This window comes from Alnus glutinosa, chromosome 7, assembly GCF_958979055.1.
Source record: "Alnus glutinosa chromosome 7, dhAlnGlut1.1, whole genome shotgun sequence".
Classification (NCBI taxonomy): Eukaryota; Viridiplantae; Streptophyta; class Magnoliopsida; order Fagales; family Betulaceae; genus Alnus; species Alnus glutinosa.
The window spans coordinates 23,404,811-23,424,035 of NC_084892.1; the positions used below are offsets into that span (position 1 = coordinate 23,404,811).

The following is a 19,225-nucleotide window of genomic DNA, read 5'->3' on the forward strand; positions in this document are numbered from 1 at the left end:
CTCACACTGATTCTCTTTTTTCACATAGAAATCCCATCCTCTCTTTGTCTCCATCAATCTCTCTCTGGGTTGCCTCTTTCTCGCCTCGGTCTCTCTCCACGTCATTTCTCTCTCGTTCTCTCATCTTACTCTCTGGTGCTCTCAGTGAAATAGGGGATGAGTTTCATTTCTTAACGCTCCCCAAAACGCTCCAACTTGAGAAAGGGTGGATTGCCCAAACATTCTGCCTTGCTTGCATCTATGCAACCTCTCTGGGTTACCTCCTCCGCCAAATCCAACTGTGTTCTCTTATTCTCTAGCGGCTCCATTACATAACAAAACAAGCATTGCTTGGTGATGGATATAGGAGATGAGGAAAAATAAAGTAGGAAAAGAAAAGGAAATCTGAGAGAAAAATGGTGGCTGCTTTTGGAATCAAGAAAAGGAAAAAAAAATAAAAGTAGGAAAGAGAAAAAAAAGAGAGAATAAAATAAGAGTAAAAATGAGTATTTAATTGATATAGGGAAAGTTAATGAAATCTATAATGAGATGTTCTTTTATAGAGAAGCAGAGAATAGTTTTGTTCCCTAAATTTAAGAAAAATGGTTGGGTGTCTGCTGCTAGTACTCTAAATATGAGCTTGTTATATTATAAATATCACTCAAAGAAATAAGAGTTTGGGCTTTATCCTCTGAACGTAGTCTTTGTGTCTATTTAATTTTATATTCCGTATTATATTGTCTTTCAATATTAATCTTACACATCTAAATGCATTTTGAATTTGTGAGACAAATTGTTGTGCTAAGTCGGTATTGTAAAAAAAGATATGTTATTTACACAACAATTGCACAACAATGTTAATGTCTCTAGTAATTTTTAAAAAAATAAAAATGCTGAACACATCAGCATTATTGTGTAATTGTTGTGCAGATAACATATCTTTTGTAAAAATAAAAATGCAAAAAAAATGTATAATATTAATAATTGTCATTTGCATAATAATAGTAAAACAGTATAGGCGTAACCGAGTAACATTGAGGTTTTTTTAAAATTTCAAAAACACGACCGACGATCATAGTTACTGACTAAAAGTTCCTAGTGAGAGAAACTCTGCCTTCTCTCTTGAGTTAGGTTTTCACACATTTCATCCCTCAAACACTGGTTTCACCTCTTTTTAACTTCTTTCACCATCAAACCTTTAAGAAATCATCATTTTCTTTCGCCATTTGATCTCTCATCCTTAATCTCTCATTTTCTCTTTGTTTTCACACTTTTTAGCTAACGATGGAAACTGACCATCATCACCTCCAAGCCCTCATTCAATAGACTGCTGCTCTCAACTGTGATGACCCTTTTCCTCTTGATTCTGTGCCTCTGGAGCTTCCGAATCAGGAATCGTTTTGCTTTCTAGGTCGAATTTTATCACCTAATCCACCCGCTGTTTATTGGGTCCGTGAAATACTTAATCAAGCATGGAAGTTTGCCCTTCCATTTGATGTCGTTACTCTTCCAGAGGAAAAGTTTCTCTTTACAGTTCATGATGCTTCACATGTTACAAAAATAATGGAGAATGGTCCCTTGAATATTAAGGGAGCTTTGCTGATCCTCAAGCCTTGGCCTCCAGAGCTCACTGCTGACGAAGTTGATCTTCTCAATTGCTCGTTTTGGGTACAGGTACATGGCCTTCCCTTTCAAAATTTGACCGCTGTTAATGCCATCTGAATAGGAAAATACATTGGATCTGTGCTTGATGTTGAAAATGGCGACCAACCAGGTATCATCTGTAACAATCACCTTCGTATTCGGGTTTCACTTGATACGACTCGGCCTTTGATTCCTAGGTTTAACCTTCCTTCCCAAGGACGTTCTTCAATATGGATTGGGTTTTTATATGAAAGGTTAGCCAATTATTGCACACTTTGTGGTCTTATTGGTCACAGGAAGTCTTTCTGTCCTGCTCCCCCTCCCCCTGGTCCACAAGATAGGTATGGTCTCTCTTTGCGGGGCTATGTTTTTTCGAGCCCCCGTGCTTTCGCCAATCCCCGGTGTGCCTTTGGTCACAACTACTCCGCCATCCATCTTATGCATTGGAACACGAAGCTCACCTTTATTCATACTGAGGTCTTAGTATACACAAACCCAACCTCCTCTGAGTTTGGTGGTTCGACCTTCTGTGTCTACTGCTCCTCCCATGCAACGGCCGTCGTCGAACTCTCCTTTGTAGCTGAAGCATACATGGGTAGCTACCCACAACAATGAACAATCTTGCTGAGGAAGCTTCTGGTCTGTCTTCGGACGCAACCCCTCAGCAGCCGTACAGCACAACTCTTGGTGTGGGTTTGTCCACGTCGACTGTTTCACCTAGTTTTAACACGTTGGATAAGGGAAAGACTAAATTGTACACTGAAGATGATCTTTTTCATCCACCGGGCTTTGGCCCGATACCAAACTATACTCAAGTGGTTTCTGGCCCTTTGCAGCTAGCCCATCAACTACCGAGCCTCTTAGGTATTTCTCACCCTATAGGTTTAGTTTCGCAGGCCTTGTCTGAGCCTTATGTACATGCTGTTTACTCTGAAACTCTACCAATCCACAATAGCCCTCAATCCCCCATTATCTCCTCTAGCCCAAGCCCACACCATTTAGCCCGTCCTCTCCCACATCTTAACTTTTCTTCCCCCTCCCCCATTCCAAGTTTCTCAGGAGCCCAACCCATTTGATGCTCCCCCTACCTACAGCCATCCTTCTCTGATTTCCCCTCACAGGAAATCTTCTCCATCCTGCCGAGCTCCACCCTGTCATCATCCTTATCCCCCTAAAACACAAATTTCAGAGATCCGTGGCCGTGCTCCATTGCCTCATAAGAGAGTTAAAATAAACAATAATTCAAGGATAAAATCAACACATAATTCAAGAATCAACATCGTATATGTTAGGAAAAATTATACCATTGGTATATGTGGTTCGCCTAAATTACAAAACATTCTTTGTGGTATAAAAAATAATGATAAGGTTCTTGTAGTAAAATTACAAATTATTCCCTAAAGTCATTTTTCATCCCGAAACTTAACAGAGTCCGTTAAGTTGCTACATCAGTCCCAATAATAAATTAAGACGTTTCATTTTTAATATAAAAAAATATATTAATATATTTAAAACCTAAAAACCAAAAACTTAATATATATATATATATATATATATATATATATATATATATATATATATATATATATATAAAGAAAAAGAAAAAAAAAAATGGGTTTGGGACTTTTGGGAGGGGAGGTGGCGAGCCACCTCCCCTTATTCTATCTAGGATGCCTCTCGCGCCACTCCAAATTAAACAGTACTTCATAGGCAACTGGTGGAGTGTGAGCCACCCGAGAGGTGGCGAGGCTTTTCTAGCTCGAATCTTAATTATGAAATTTTACCCTTTGCGAGGGTACAATGATTATAACGGAGTCTGATTTGAATCAGACTTTAATAATACTAGACTGCACTTGCCCAAAAGAATGAAGAACTTTTAAGGGTACCCTATATTCATCATGAAAGGCAGTTTCCAAAAGAGACGGACACCCTTTGGCGTTTCCACGAACTTTATCCCTGCAATGGCCTTCCCCGACTGCTCTGAAAGACCCTTTTTACTACTCATTATTCTGAAGATTAGGCAATGGATCTAAAATCCACGTTGAAAAGCTGATCACGTGACCTGGGATGATAATCAATAAAAAGCAGTCAGAGAGCAGCACGTGATAAGTCCTAAAGGCTGAAGGGGTTTAGGGAGGTTTAAAATTGCGTTAAAGAGTTTAAACTAGAGATTTATGGTGATTCGATCTTTAGAGTCTTACAGATAATGCCCAATAAAACTACATTGTGTTTGTATTTATTTATTTGATTGTAAATATACATTGGATTTTAATTGCATGATCTGATAAGGAAAGAATATACTTTGAATTTTAACATTACCTTTAAGCGATCAAGGCCAGAGTAAGTTTGAATTTGGAAGAAAAATTAAAAATGGTTAGATGGTTCGTAACTAGCTAGAAACGGTTGCATGGTAGCCAGGGACGACAGTGTAGTGGCTCAGGATGGCAACACGATGGTCTGGGATGGCACGGTGAACAGATTTTTTTCTGTTCAGATTTCGATAAAATTAAAATATGAAAGAGTGGAAGTAGATTTTGAGAACAGAAGGAAAAGAAAAAAGAGATTTCAAGTAATTCGTCCTTGGAAGTCTATGTCTACTGTTGATAATGCTCGATAAGGCTGCATTTGTGTTCATATTGTCTTATTTAATATGGATTAGGCTTGGGTGTTGGAAAAAAACTACAGCTCGTATTACACAATAATAATGCTTATTTATAACTTACGTACAAATAAATAAATAATAATAATGCTTATTACTAGCTAGTTCATTTGAATGTATATATAATATAAAGAATGTTTAAACTCTTCCTCAAGTTCCCTTAAATCACCTGATAATGCTCAGATTCTGATATTATGATATGACCAGAATTTGATATCTAATTATATCATATGACAAAGCTGGAACTCTAGGAAGGAGTATCACTTGATTTCTTTTTTCTTTTGTTTTTCTAAGCGAATAATATCAGTTGATTCTAACAACAAGGATAAAGAACAAGAAATGCCTGAAACAAAGAACAAGAAATGCCGTGGAACTTCGAACATATCACTTTCCATTCTTCAATGTTTGCTGCACTGTGTAAACAACCCATGAAACATCGGAAGTTGTTATTACTATTCTACTGGGGTCAAACCATAAGTTAAAATCCCCAAAACGGTAATTATATATATATAAAAGCTCTCCCTACATGTTGACCAGGTCAAAATAGGACAACCATAGGTGATGGCCCATGACAGACAGATCTTACGGAAAACAAAATACGGTCGAAAACGGGAAGCTAGAATGAAGATTAAGAAATGAGATTCTCTCTCTCGACCTCTCTAGTTTTTTGTTGAGAAATGGGATGGTTTTTCAAATTTGAATTTTGGGCGCAAGGAAATCTGTAGATGTTGGGGAACATATATGACAGAAAGTTATAAATTAATTATCATAATTAATAATTGCTATGTATAATACATGCATGTATTATTGTATAGCATGTATTATTTTGGAAGTAGGTAGCCACGTCCTCCTCCTTACGTACTAAGGATATATAATGGGAGACAGCCGGCCATTACAACATTATATGGCTTGTCCTACGACCGACATGACTGAACCTAGTAAGAAGATAAGAGGGTAGACGATATTATAGACAAAGGTTGAAGCATCAATCCATTCAAAGAAACCCCAATTAAGTGAATTACAAACTCTTAGGCATGCATGCATATCGTTGAGTACTTAATCAGTTTTTGTTACTTACATTGAAACTATCCATAAAAACAAGACCAGACCACTGTCAACATCTCCTTCTAGTGGGAGACTGAGCTGAGTGATCTTAACCCAGTTCCAGGCATTTCAAATTCATGGTACCAACCGGTTTGGTAGGATACTAACCAATCATAGTTTCAACTTGCGAAGACGCGCGTTGAACTTGGTGGCATTTTCATGAAGTCCAAGATTCGAATTCTTTTGAATGTAAACAATTTTTTGGACTATACCCGCGACGAGTGAGTATAAACAAATTTAAGGTTCGAATGATTAGACTTCAAAATTTAGGCATAATTTCAAATTTCCAGTAGAATGAAAAGCACTCAATCTTATGAAGAATAAAAGAAGATAGGTGGAGTGCTGGAATAATGTCATCTAAATATTAAATAATTAAATGATTAAATTTATCTCTTTCTATCAGTATAATTTTTGTGATATGTGGTGATTTAACATGATATCATAACAAATGTTATGAGTTCAAACCTTGTATGTGTTTATCATTTTATCCCTCATTTTTAATTTAAATAGGACACGTGTTAATATCTAGTCCCACACGTGAAGAAATCTTAAGCTTTTGAGATATGTGGTGATTTAATAAATAAACTATGGTCCAATATCCCGGTTAGCGTGTTGGGTTCGAGTTGAGTCGACAAACTTTCCAACTCGTTAAGGGTCAACCCTTACACGACTCATTTATATAAGCAAGTAACATAGCACGGCCCATGTGATAAGCAGGTTGTGTGGTGAATAGTGATGGGAGCAAAAGCAGTTGATGAAGAATTGGACTGTGTGTTCTTTGTAGTGGTTGATGAAGAGGAAGCCATTGAGAGAGGATCGTAAAAAAAAAAAAAAAATGACAGTAGTGCCTTTAGAATGGTTCTGATATCATGTAAGAAATGTGAATTCAGAATATTTCTCCCTATCAATTGAGGGATCCATATATTGGTATTTATAATCACTAGACAACCTTACAACTTCTATATAAATAATAAGAGGTTACAATTATTCATCTCCTATCTAATTATATGTATTTTAACAAACGAATTAATGAGAGGTTACAACTATTCATCTCATATCTAACTATATATATTCTAACATATGAATTAATGAGATTTGAGATCTATTCAACTATCTAATCATTATCTTCAACTTTACAAATTTTATGAATGGTTTCTTCATTATCTTCATTGGGATGTTTGTCATTAACACTGTGAGTTGGAACTTTAATAGTCTTCACTATAGAACTCTGCTTTGAATGGAGTTGTGCTTCAACATGGGTTGACCCGATCTGACCTGCATCAGTCATTTAATAAAATGATTTTACAAGCCAAACAGGCTACTCATGCGTTAAGCAGGTTGATCTGAGATTGACCAATTTATTCAACGGATTAATTTGGGGCGACCCAAATTGATCCGAACCCGATTACACCAATCCCTACTACTCTAATTTCATGTTCGATTCGTATATAAGATTGTGAACTCCAAATCATGAATTATAGAGTTGTAATTAGATGGTTTGTGCGCATCATAAGCTCTCTTTTTCTTTTCTTTTTTTCTCCTGAGCCGCATCATATATAGGCTCTCTTTGTGTCGAAGAAGAAGTTGGTTGAATCATGATTCTTAAGAGTCTTTTTTTCCTTTTTCCTTGTTTGTTTTTTTTCCTCCTCTTGCAATTCCCTTTTTAAGAGGATAAAATCATAAAAAAGAATTTTCTTTTTTTCACAAGAGATCGATGTACTTGTTTCATGGTAGCTTTGAATAGACGTTACCACAAAGTTGTATATATGACCATGACAATTCCCTTTCATAATGGCTACGAAATGAAGGCTGGCCAATTATGGATATGGGTTATAGCTGGAGCCTGCTGCTCTATCTATCTAGCTATGTATCTATATTAATAGATGACATAATTGAAACAAATGCAACGATCATATGGACTAATTAACCCTTTCGATGCAGAATGAGAAACAAGCATTACGCATGGGTCAGTTAGTGCCTGCTCAGCAGGGAATAGCTCCATACTTCTTTTCTACATTTTCTTAGGGAATAGGTCCACACTTTTCTTTTTTCTACATTTTTTTCACTTGGAAGCATTCAAAGATACTCAAAAATATCTGACATTTCCTTGCGATTTTATATATTAGTCTAACTTGGCATCATCCTCACTTTAAAGGATGCTCTCTGCCCTGCCCTCCTCTCTTCCTTCATCATGCTCACCTCCCCATAACATGATAGCAGAGAGATGTTTTGACAGTAGATCACATGAAATGGCTACAAACCAACCTTCATGTAATCCCGCGGATGAAGACTATATTGATATGGAAGTGAGCTCTTCTTCCAACTTCTTCTGTTACTCTGTTAGTTCTCCCTCGCAAACCAGAGAGTTTGAGTTCCAAATGACTTCACTCTCACAGGATCAGAGAGTTCCCACAACTTCCCCAGCTGATGAGCTCTTCTACAAGGGGAAACTCCTTCCTCTTCACCTCCCTCCTCGCTTACAAATGGTGAGAAAAATCCTCCAGAGTTCTAACACCCACCAAACAGAACAAGACCATAGCATTCCCTTCACCACTGCCACACCTTCTAATGCCAGCAGCCCACTTGAATCTCGCAACATTTCGCCATCGGAGTCTTGTCGGGTTAGTTGTGAACTAAACCCAGATGAGCATTTCTTTGAATGGTCTATTAATGAAAGGAGTGGATTAATCCACGGCGATCATCCGAAGAAGCCTTGGTCCAAGAAGCTCAAGCATATCAAGCAACTCTTGCTCGGTCAAAAGCTCAAGGCTTCAAGAGCATATCTCAAGTCTTTGTTCAGCAAATCTGGTTGTTCAGACGAATCCTGTGCCAAGGCAGCAACCAATGTAGGAGCAGAAATTTTCTCAAAGGGAGCCAAGCAAAACCCATCTGGCAAAATTGATGATGAGAAATACCAGATATCAAACACTTTCATGAAGAGCATTGGCAGAGAGATGCTTGAGGATGGTGTTAATAGCCACAGGAGGTCTTTCTCCGGGGTGATTCAACGGCATTCTACAACAAAGTCTTCATCTTCATCAACATCTTCATCTGGGTCTTCATCTTTCTCATTTGGTTCAAATGGTTTTAATTATGATTTACAGTCGCTCAAGAGGAGTTGCAGCGCGAGTTCAGAGATTGAGACTTCAATAGAGGGGGCTATCGCTCATTGCAAACAGTCTCAGCAGCTGTTTAATTCAACGATTGTTAGTAAAGTTGGTGTTTCTTCGCTGTCTGTTTCAAGGGCTGCAGTTTCTGAGGATCAAGAAAGAAGAGGATTTTGCAGCATTTGATGGTAATTAACTGGGGTCCAGGGAAATGAATTCCACGAGAGAGACGTGGAGAAATACATTTCCTGTTCAACTTTTTGAAAGTGGGCTTGACTCAATGTATTATGTTGTTCAGATATATCATGGTTTGCATGTACTATTAGAATAGTTCGTCTTGTCGAAGTTCCTTAACTATTAATTTGGAAAAGAACGTTTAATGGGAAGATCTTCATGAACTGAAGGAATTTCTGTTCAATTCAACAGTCTAGCCTAGTTCTCTAATCTATTGGCCATTGCCCATTGGGCTTTCTTTTCTACTTTTTTCTTTATAGTAATTAGATAAAATTACAATATAACAGTAAGGGAATAAAAATACACACAATGGATGGGGGCTCCAACAATCACCCTTAATACAGTAGGGGTGAAGCCAGCCTTTCAACTTTGGGGCCAGGATTAAAAAAAAAAAAATTGGGGGTAAAATTTTAATTTTTTTTTCCTTGAAAAAACCTTGGGCCTTGGTGGGGGGCGCAGCCCACAAAGCTCTATGTGGCTCCACCACTGAATACAATGTCAAATAAAAATATAAAAAGTTGAAAATGGGTCGAAGAATTGGCTCGGACCAATAGTTTCATGGCCCACACGCCAAGAAGAAGGCCACTGGAAGTGGTAGTTTTTGAAGTAGTTTAAACATTGGCCTGCTCGGAAGAACACCTAAGGCGGCAACAAAGGAACTTGGTTGCGCCACAACGGGGAGGATCACATTGGAATTAATTGGACCGGAGCCACTAAAGAAGAACTCCGCTTCAATATCCGGTACGAGAGATGCCTGGTCAGTGGCATGTAACATACATTAATTGGTTCTTGCACTCCATAGGCAAAAGGGAAGAATCTGCCATGGATAGGTATGAAAGAATGAACAAACAAGTATCTACATTTGAGATGTGCACAGACATTCAAATTTGGTGTGGGATGCCGAGTTGTGTTATATGCACGCACACATCTTGTACACACTACACACACTCACAATGGATGTGTGTACAAGGTATGTGTGTACAATTGTACAAATATCATTTTTCGTGGGATACCACATGCATGGTCCACACCAAGTGTGAATGTGTAAAATGTGTATATAACAATACCAATCTTGTATGTACACACAATGTTTTTTAATTTCTCTGTTTTTAATGTCAAATAAAAGATCAAGATACCAATTTTGTGCAAACAACAATAACACAATCTGGCTTTGGAGGCCTGATTGGCAGGGGACGGTTTACCGTCCCTTGCCCCCCTCTTTTTGATAAAAATTTTTTTTTTTAATTAAAACAGCCGGTTGGGGGACGTTTTAGTTGGGGGACGGTAAAACGTCCCCCAATAATCATTTCCCTTGGCTTTGATACCATTGTTACAATTTATGGCACATGTACAAAAACACTAGTAACAAAGAAGAAGAAAATAAAGAACAAAATTGGTTATGTCCACAAGTGGTTTAAGCACAAAATTTCTTCTTAACTTTTATCAAGAAAAATTATAATAATTTTTCAACCTCTCTCTATTTATGAAATTAAACTTCAAATTAATTTGAGATATTCCTATAAAAAGTAAGATTCTTGGGAGTTTAATTGTTGAAGTTCGACAAGGATTCAAATCTTTAAAGTTCGCCTCTAAGAGCATCTTCAACAGGATAGGCAAATAATTTTAACTATTATGAGTCATTTTTCATCTCTAACAGAATAGGCAAAATAGCCTATTTACTATTCACATTACAAAGAGTTTTTTTTTTATTATTTTCTCTCTCATGTTCCTTCTTTCTCTCTCTCTCTCTCTCTCTCTCTCTCTCTCTCTCCTTATTTCTTTCACATTTTTTCCCACATAAAATAATATTCAAATGCAAGTAGAGACTAGAGAGTAGAATAAAAAATCTGTTGAAAACAATATAGAAAAAACAGTAGCTAAAATAAAGAGTTGTACTTTTTCAATGAGTACTTTGACTATTATTGTTAGAGATGCTTTGATGATACTACTTTGCTCTCTTTATTTTTTGAGAAATACTATAAACTCAACTAATATTTAATTACTGTACAACTTGGTGACGTGACACTCTATTAAAAGAAAAAAAAGATAATTTTATTTTCGAAATTAAATTTACAATGGTGCCACATCACCCAAATTCGTAGACGTGAAAAAACCTTTTCAAAAAAGGTTTAGAAAGCTTTTGTAGTTCAAGGTTGAGTAATGATTCACTACTACCTAAATATATAAATTTTCACCACCTTATCTATGTGGCAATGTAGTCTCTCACCTTAATTTATTTTTAAAATATAAAAAAAAAAATTCAAAAAGTAATGAAAAATTACCTTACTAAATAGACAAGATAATAAAAAATTGTATATTTAAGTGACATTAAATCATTATTCTCCAATGTTTTTGTCGACATTTGGTGTTTTTAAGATTCTCAATGAGTGGTTTCAGGCTTTATCCACTGTATATGGTCAACAAGAAATGATGGGAGATCAATCTTTTTATCTTTTTCCTTCGGTAAATAAAAAGTAGAAAGTCATTTAGATGAACTTCAACAAATACCGAGGAAAAGTACCTATCAAATCTCAATTCAAAAATAAAATTTCACAAGAAAATTGTTTGAATTAACGATTAAATTTACTGTTTTTTTTTTAGTTTCACCAGAATAAATATAGTATATTCTAATATTGTAATTTTAGGAAGTTTGCTAATAAATAACAAGTAACTTGAGTATAACAAGTAATTTTTATATTATTATTATTATTATTATTATTATTATTATTATGAGGAATACTTGTCATTTTATTATTGGTGTACTAGCATACTAACAATTTTTGTCAAAATTTCAAGTAGAAGTCGAAAGCGATGAGTTATTTGCCCATTTTGCTTACCACCAAAAATTTAAGTCAATTTTTATACCTCAATAAGCTATATGCAAATCAATAAGACCCATAAATTAATTTTGCATTTTTTAAAATTATAGGGCTTGTTTAGTACCGCTTTTTAGGGTAATTTTTTTTAGCCAAAAAAAAATAGCATTAACAAACAAATGAAAACACAATACCCATAAAACACTCATATCACAATCAAAAAGCAAAAAACACAATCTACAAAGTTTTGCCAAACCAACTCATTTTCTTTTCTTTTCTTTTTTTCTAAGCAAAAAGGATAGACGGGAGCAACTAAATATGGCTTGTCTGTTTAGGCGAGACCATAATCGTATATACTCCCTGGGACCTTAACAGGAAGGGCCTAAACTATCTGCAAAGCAGGGAATCGCATGTACTCTCTCAAATCAAAAGTGAGTCATAGCTGACTCAACCATGCTAAAACATAAAATAAAAAAAAAATAAAAACCCAAATCGATTTACACTAATCAGACATAAAAGATCAATAATGTTTACCAAACCAACACCAATAATGGCAACCAGCTCACACTCTTTAGTACTAACAAAGTTTGACATTCAACTTTAGATAATCCTTATCTTCAAAATAGGCGGCCACGTCCAAGAAAATACTCCAACACCCCGATCTATCCAAATAGGTACCGATGAAAACTTGGTAATTAGGACAACGATCATATGTAGGACTTTCAAAAGCAGACAAATAACTTTTAAGCTCTTTTTTCTTCTTCTTCCTTTTTCCTTTTTCCTTTTGACATCGACTCAACATCGATCTACGCTAACATGTCCCTTAGATATTTGACAGGTTACAGACCAGTAGCAGCAGGCTGGTGAGGGCTGGTTGTGACGTTCCACATCGCCTGGAAATGAGGATATGCTTATATGTATAAATGCACCATTTATGACACAACGCGTTTTAAAGCCGTGATGGCAATGAACCTATCAGAACTCCGCAGTTAAGCGAGCCGTTGCGAGAGCAATCTCAGGATGGGTGACCTCCTGGGAAGTCTGATATGGGGAGCCAAAAGCGGACAGTATTGTGTCATTGGGGATGGGTCGTTACACTGGCTGTCTGGGGACAGGTTTACCCAAATTTGCTGGCCTTGCTGGTGCCAGAATCGGATAGGGGCTCATCAACCGAGCGGGCTTTTACACACATAAAAAAGTAAGGGTGAATGTCGGTTTAGTAAGCGGTTAAGTTAATTCAATTAAATTGGTAAAATTAGTTCAGTTAAATCGGTTAAGTCAACTTTGTTAGTAGAGTCGATAGGCGGTCGATGTTGATTCGGTTAAGGTTCGATAAGCGGTAGTCTGATAATTTGCCCACAAAACGTTCGGTAGACGGTTAAGTCGATTAAGTCAACTTTGTCGGTAGAGTCGATGTCAGTTCAGTTGCGGTTCGGTAAGAGGTCGGTAGACAGTAGTCGAATAATTTGCCCACCCCTACCAAAAAAAAAAAAAAAAAGTAGCGATTTAATATAATATTAGAGTTAAAAGGTCACGAATTCAAATTTTATATCTAACAATTCATCTTTCATTTCAGTTAAATATTTCACGTGTAGAGTTGGGAGATAATTAAAATATTCTATTAGTATCTATAATCTCAAGTTCAAAATTTCACATAGCCTATACTTTCTCGGAATTAAGTACACGAAATTTATGCTAATTAATGTGAAATATTGCCATGTTGTTTCTATTTGAAAGTAAATATGCTAGTCAAAAGTTTTGTTGACAAATTCCATAGACAAAAACACATCTAATATCGTGTCTAAGTCTATGTCATGTGAGTCATGTCACTTGATCATTGAAGATGTATTGCATGCATTCATACAGAGGTTGACCAATGGCCATCGCAAATTGATTTTATAATCAGGTTAGATTGGACCATTTTTTAAGTAGGATGTACAGAATTATCGTGAAATTATACCAGACACAATAAAATTAGTCAACAAAAAATAATATTTACATTAACAACAAATTTATAATTGAAAAAGAAAAAAGAAAAAGAAAAAAAAAAAACCTTCTGCCTTATGGAGTGGATAGAACCTATATGAAATAGGCATGTGGTTGTACGAGGGTTGGCAATAAAATAAATGCAGCCCGTTTGGGGATTTCAAGGAGTAGCGATGGGTAATGTATAGTAAGCCCACATACAGGCACGCAGTTTGTCGGCCTGTATTACCACCATCGGCCCATTTAATAGTTTACCTTAATATTTATTACAGTTTTCTTTACTCTTTACGGCTAGGGATGTAAATAAATTAGTCTGTTTGACAATCCACTCGATACCCACTCGGTTTAGTCCGATCTGAATTCGAGATCGATACTGTAAAAACTCTTTCGTTACTGTAGAAACCTACTCGATTAATAAGTGATATATATCCGACTCGCTCGACAAAACTTGATAGGAGCTCGCAAGCTCAGCTTATTTAAAGCTCGACTAGATCGCTCGCCCGGCTCGTTAGTCCGACTCTCGTTTATATCTCTTATATATTACTAAAAATAAGTTATATAAATTTAAGCATGTATATTAGTAATTAAATAATATATGCTATATATATTACTTAATATTTATGTGTGTGTATTAGTTAACATACTAACTAGTTAGTTCATAAACTAACATATTATCTAGTTTATTAACATATACTAAGTAAATGTAATTAACTATATGTTACTCAATATTTTTTTGTATATTATATACATATGTGTGTGTATTAGTTAACCTACTAACTAGTTAGTTCATAAACTAACACATTATCTAGTTTATTAACATATACTAAGTAAATGTAATTAACTATATGTTACTCGATATTTTTTTGTATATATATAAAACTACTATATTATATACTAAATAAGCATATAGTATACTAGCTAAATAAAAATTGTATTACATATTAATTATAATACTTTGATAATAGTATTTAGTATGTTAAACTAACATATTAAGTTATTAATAGTTAGTATGGAGGTTGTTCACAAACTCGGGCTTGAACTCCGCTTTGATCACACATTTAAAAATTTAATAGCTTACATCGATCTCTAGTTGAGCCAAGCTTGTCGAATAACCCGGCTCAACTCAAATGTCATTCTCAACGAGCTCAAGCTTGAACTTGAGCTCGCCCGAGTTTTAAAAGAGTCGAGCTTGAACACGTATTTAATAACTCGGTTCGAATTCGAACTCGACTATTTAAGTTCGACTCATAAACGAGCAAATCTTGAAATCCTAAAACTGGACTCCGTTCGATTACATCTCTATTTACAGTGATTAGGATCCTGAATTTCTTAATTGTAGAGGCTTATGATTTGTTTGGTTGTACGAAATTTTTTTTTTTGTATTATATTCAAAATTACAAATATCGAGAGAACTTTTTTGAAATTATATTTGGATAGTTTAGAAAATCTAAAACAAAATTAGAAAAAATTGGATAAAATCTTAGTAGAATTTGAATTCTAAAAAACAATCCAAACATATTTTTGAAAAATAATGAAATATAATAAAAAAAAAAAAACAATTGTTACCCAAATATGCCCTTATAATACTTAAAATTGCGACCATTCATTTAAAATGGACCGTCACAATTTTGCCACGTTATTTGTCTTGATGCAAAAATATTTGCAAGAATATGCTTCTTTATCCAACCATCTAAAGAAGGTGGCCAAATCACCCCTAGATTTTTAAGGTGGTCTAGCTACCCATCAACAAGGGTGGAGTTAACATTTAGAATTTGGAGGGATAAAATTGAAAAAAATAAAATAAAATAAAAATTAAGGGGTAAAATTTTAATTTTAATTTTTTTAAAATTTTTTTAGGGAAAACATGGTGGCTTGGGGGCCTCTGTCATTGCTCATCAAGGCTCTCAATGTGCTTGGGAGTAGCCAGACTACTCTTAAAACTCTTAAAGAGGTGGCTGACAACTTCCCACAAACCAAGTGGAGGGTGATCGGCCACCGCTCTAGAGTTTTGTGATGGTACAGTCACGTTGAAAATCCTTTGGGCGTGGTTGGTCACCTTTCAAAACTTTTGAGGTGGTTCGGCAACCTATCAAGGCTTCTCGAGAATTGTTGGACTATCTCTAAAACTCGAGTGGGTGATTGACCAACCCCTACAAGCTCTAAGGAGTTCAATCATTATTTAAAAGTTTTAGGAGTGATCTAATCACTTTCGAGAAGCCTTTGAGGATTGCCAACCACCTTCAAAAACTCTTGAGAGGGTGGCCAACCACCCCTTAAAAGCCTTGAAAGGTGACCAACCACTCACAAAAGCCTTGAGGGGGTTCTCTGCCCACCCTCTTTGGGTTGTTAGTTGAAGATTACGTGGCAACAGCCAAAACAAACCTTTTTGAGTTTGTTGGAGTCGGTTTTTACCCGATTCATTTTACTTTGCAGCCCATCGTCCAATATATATTTAGACACGGATAGTAACATATTAACAAACGTTGTTATTTATTTGTTTATTTTTTCTATCCTATAAATATTTGGTAATTTTATCTAGATTCTGGGTTTTACAAAAAGCTCTTGTAAACTTAACTAGAACTACATTAATTGCTTTAAAAGAAAAGATACATGATCTGATAGATCATTCAAAAAAATATGCACAAAATCATAAACCATCCTTGTGGAAGCATCCATTCCATTTGCTATAGCAGAAGGATGAAATTAACAAGGGATCTATACATACAAGGAGGGAAGGAAAGATTCATGTTTTGTGAGATCCAAAACAATGGGGGCATACCAGACCCAGATCTGATCAAATCGCATAGACTGTCTTAAACTCATTTTCTAGGATCTCGGAATCCGAGATTACCGCCGACATAGAATATGATCTTGACCTACTGCTCATCGATGACCTCCTAAGGCTCCGCATTTTAGAAGCCTCAATTCGGTGCAAAATCACCCAGTAACACATCGTTCCCAACGTTGTTGCCATTATTAATGTCCCTACGGCCGTTACTCCGACCGCCAACCACCTGTCGTTCTTCCCCACAACAACATACGACAGTGCAAGAAATGCCACCGAGATCAGCACACAAGCCAACCACATTAGCTTGTTTATAACCGCCATCATTTTCTTTTTCGCCTTCCTCTCTATCACCACAATTGAAGTTTGAACGACCACGACAGCCAATGATATGAAGAGGGCAGTAGAGTCAAAGATGAAGAATATAATAAACTCGAGTTTGGGGGCGATCTTTGCTTCCCCAAGCTTATATTCGGGAGTCAGTTTCGTTTTGTCATCGGCATATTGGCCGGGGACATTGAAGATGGCGGCAAAGGCGACGGTAGCAATGAGAACAGCAACAACTGTGGTGGAGTTTATTGCGTTGTTAAGCCCCTCCGTGTGCATTTTGTTGAGCCGTTTTGCAATGCCTTGCACTCGCTGTCGCGTTTGCCGTGTGTGCTCTATTTGATTATGCACGCCGTGTTTTATGTCGCTCACGGTTTGTTTCAGCTCTCGGGCCGGGTTTGTAGCCGCCGGTTTGATGGAGTTGGCACTTTGAACGCCGTGCTCTCGTAGAACGGCGGCAACCTCAGAGTACCCCGCTCCGTCGGCAATGTCAAGTGCAGTTTGTCCGGATTTGCTGATGGCCATTGCATCCATTCCCTTGTTAGCTACTAGATTACGAACAATCTGTAATGAAAGCATGTATTCTGTCAAACAACTTACATATGCAATCATTTTCTATCGGCTTAATTTTTTGAGATAAATGGTGATTTAATAGGATATGGAAAACAGAGACCGTGGAGTACAATTCACCTCTTATTTTAAATACCTTGTCTCCCTCGTTCATCTCCATTTCAATTTTATATTCTAACTAGACAAACAATACTTTAGAAGGTCCTGAAACTCAAAGTTGTTCAATGCAAGTAAAAGATAACTTCTTTGCAGAATTGGAAACCAGGAACAGAGTTTTCTGACCTGCAAGCGACCCTTCCGTGTTGCTATATGCAATGCTGTGCAGCCTTTGTTATCAATGATGTTTATCAAAGAAGGATCTGACTTCACCAGTTCATCCACGAGCTCGACATTCTGTCCCTTCACTGCCATGTGGAGAGCTGTCTGCCCCTTCTTGTCAGTTCTTGTTGCGAGGCCAGGTTCTTTGCTCAAAAGGGCGCTGACAACCTCCAAATATCCGTGCCTTGCAGCTGAATGGAGGGCAGTTTTCCCGTTGCTTTTGGCTATGGTGGCCAAGCTGCTACCTTTCTCCAAGAGAAAAGAGACCACTTCTATATGGCCTTGAGCTGCCGCAGTATGTAATGCAGTGGTGTTGGATAGATCAACGGTCATTGAAAGTTCAGGATCAATGGCATCCATTAGGACCTTCAATATTTCTGCAACACATTACCAAAATGTCTTAGTATAGTTCAATTCCATGCAGAATATATTGTGAAAAGTTCAGAGAACCTATCAGAATGCTCTAGAACATTTATTTTATGCTATTTAGTAAACAATCATACGACTACCATGCCATACAATTGAAAATCAAGCATTCAAAGTTTCTCAAGAAAAAAATATCACGCACCCAAGTCGCCTTGCTTGGCAGCAATGTGGAAAGCATCATAGCCATTCTTAGCTTTGGTAGCAGCCATACCAATATCATAGAACTTTATCATCTCCTTCACCAAATCAACAAAACCATTTTCAGCAGCAACATAGAGAGTAGTTTCACCCGAGTGGTTCTGCTTGGACAACAATTGCTTCAACTCTGCCTCCCCACTGTTGGAGAAGATCTCCATAGCCAATTCTAAATCTCCCGCTCTCGCCGCCCTATGCAAAGGCGTGTCGTCCCGTTTTCCAGTCAACTGCTTTGTCATTGTCTTCCGGCGCAAACTTTGCTGCCTCTCTGGAGCTTCCATTGACACCAATTCCAGTGAACCTTTACCTCCCTAAACAAAGCCGACCGTTGTGGGGAGATCGGGAATTTACGAATCCAGGAAACCCATAGCATATTACTCTGTCATCATCTACACCAGAAATTAAATTCCACTGTAAGATAATAACCCACATGTGTTTCTTCACCATTCATCATTAACATCAATCATCAATATAAGAGGTAGGACCGTGAAATTAGAAAAAACTGCTACCAAGAAGAAATTGGCACTTGGGTTATACCGACAATAAGAGCAGAAATTCAAAAGGATACCTTCCACAAATAAATAAACAAATAGATAAAAGACTAATTATACTCCATAAGAAGAAAAAAATAATATTAATCACCTTCGGTGTGGAAAAATAGAGCTTCTCTCTCTGCCTCCAATCTAGAGACTGAAGAAATTCTCCGCGAAAGTAAATGAAAATGATCAGGTGGGGAAGACAGAACGGGAAGCAAGAAAAGTAAAAGAAGCAGGAAGCGTGCGGTGTGAAAAGGGGAAGCTGGCCACAACGTCAAATGATTCACACAGCCACAGCCCAAAGCTCAGTGGAGCTCGGGAAAGAAAGAATCTTGCGGAAAGGTGATGCTGACGGGTAACAATATATAATAGCAAACGTAGAAGAAGAAGAAGTGGAGGAGGAGGAAGGAAGGAGAGATCGTGAAAAATAGCAAAGGCATGAAGTTATTGGCAACGAGGCTGCCTTCTTGACTTCTTGTTATCCACTGAAGTCAATGCGTGTTCCGTACAAGATGTAGTGGCCATCATCGTCGGGATTT

The 19,225-nt window shown here is 37.0% G+C and overlaps 2 protein-coding genes across 2 annotated transcripts; one reads left to right on the top strand and one right to left on the bottom strand.

Annotated features, from left to right (window-relative positions):
- Nucleotides 1–1,070: 1,070 nt before the first annotated feature.
- LOC133873775 (probable membrane-associated kinase regulator 4) lies at nt 1,071–8,823 on the top strand. Its single transcript, XM_062311529.1, has 2 exons — nt 1,071–1,653; nt 7,542–8,823. The coding sequence occupies exon 2, from the start codon at nt 7,543–7,545 to the stop codon at nt 8,677–8,679; it is 1,137 nt and encodes a 378-aa protein (XP_062167513.1). The 5' UTR covers nt 1,071–1,653; nt 7,542; the 3' UTR covers nt 8,680–8,823.
- A 7,266-nt stretch (nt 8,824–16,089) lies between these two features.
- Nucleotides 16,090–19,225, bottom strand: LOC133872963 (ankyrin repeat-containing protein At5g02620-like). Its single transcript, XM_062310659.1, has 4 exons — nt 18,793–19,225; nt 18,098–18,539; nt 17,494–17,906; nt 16,090–17,205 (listed from the first exon to the last, which is right to left on the bottom strand). Exons 2-4 carry the CDS (start codon nt 18,429–18,431, stop codon nt 16,324–16,326), a joined length of 1,629 nt encoding a protein of 542 aa, XP_062166643.1. The 5' UTR covers nt 18,432–18,539; nt 18,793–19,225; the 3' UTR covers nt 16,090–16,323.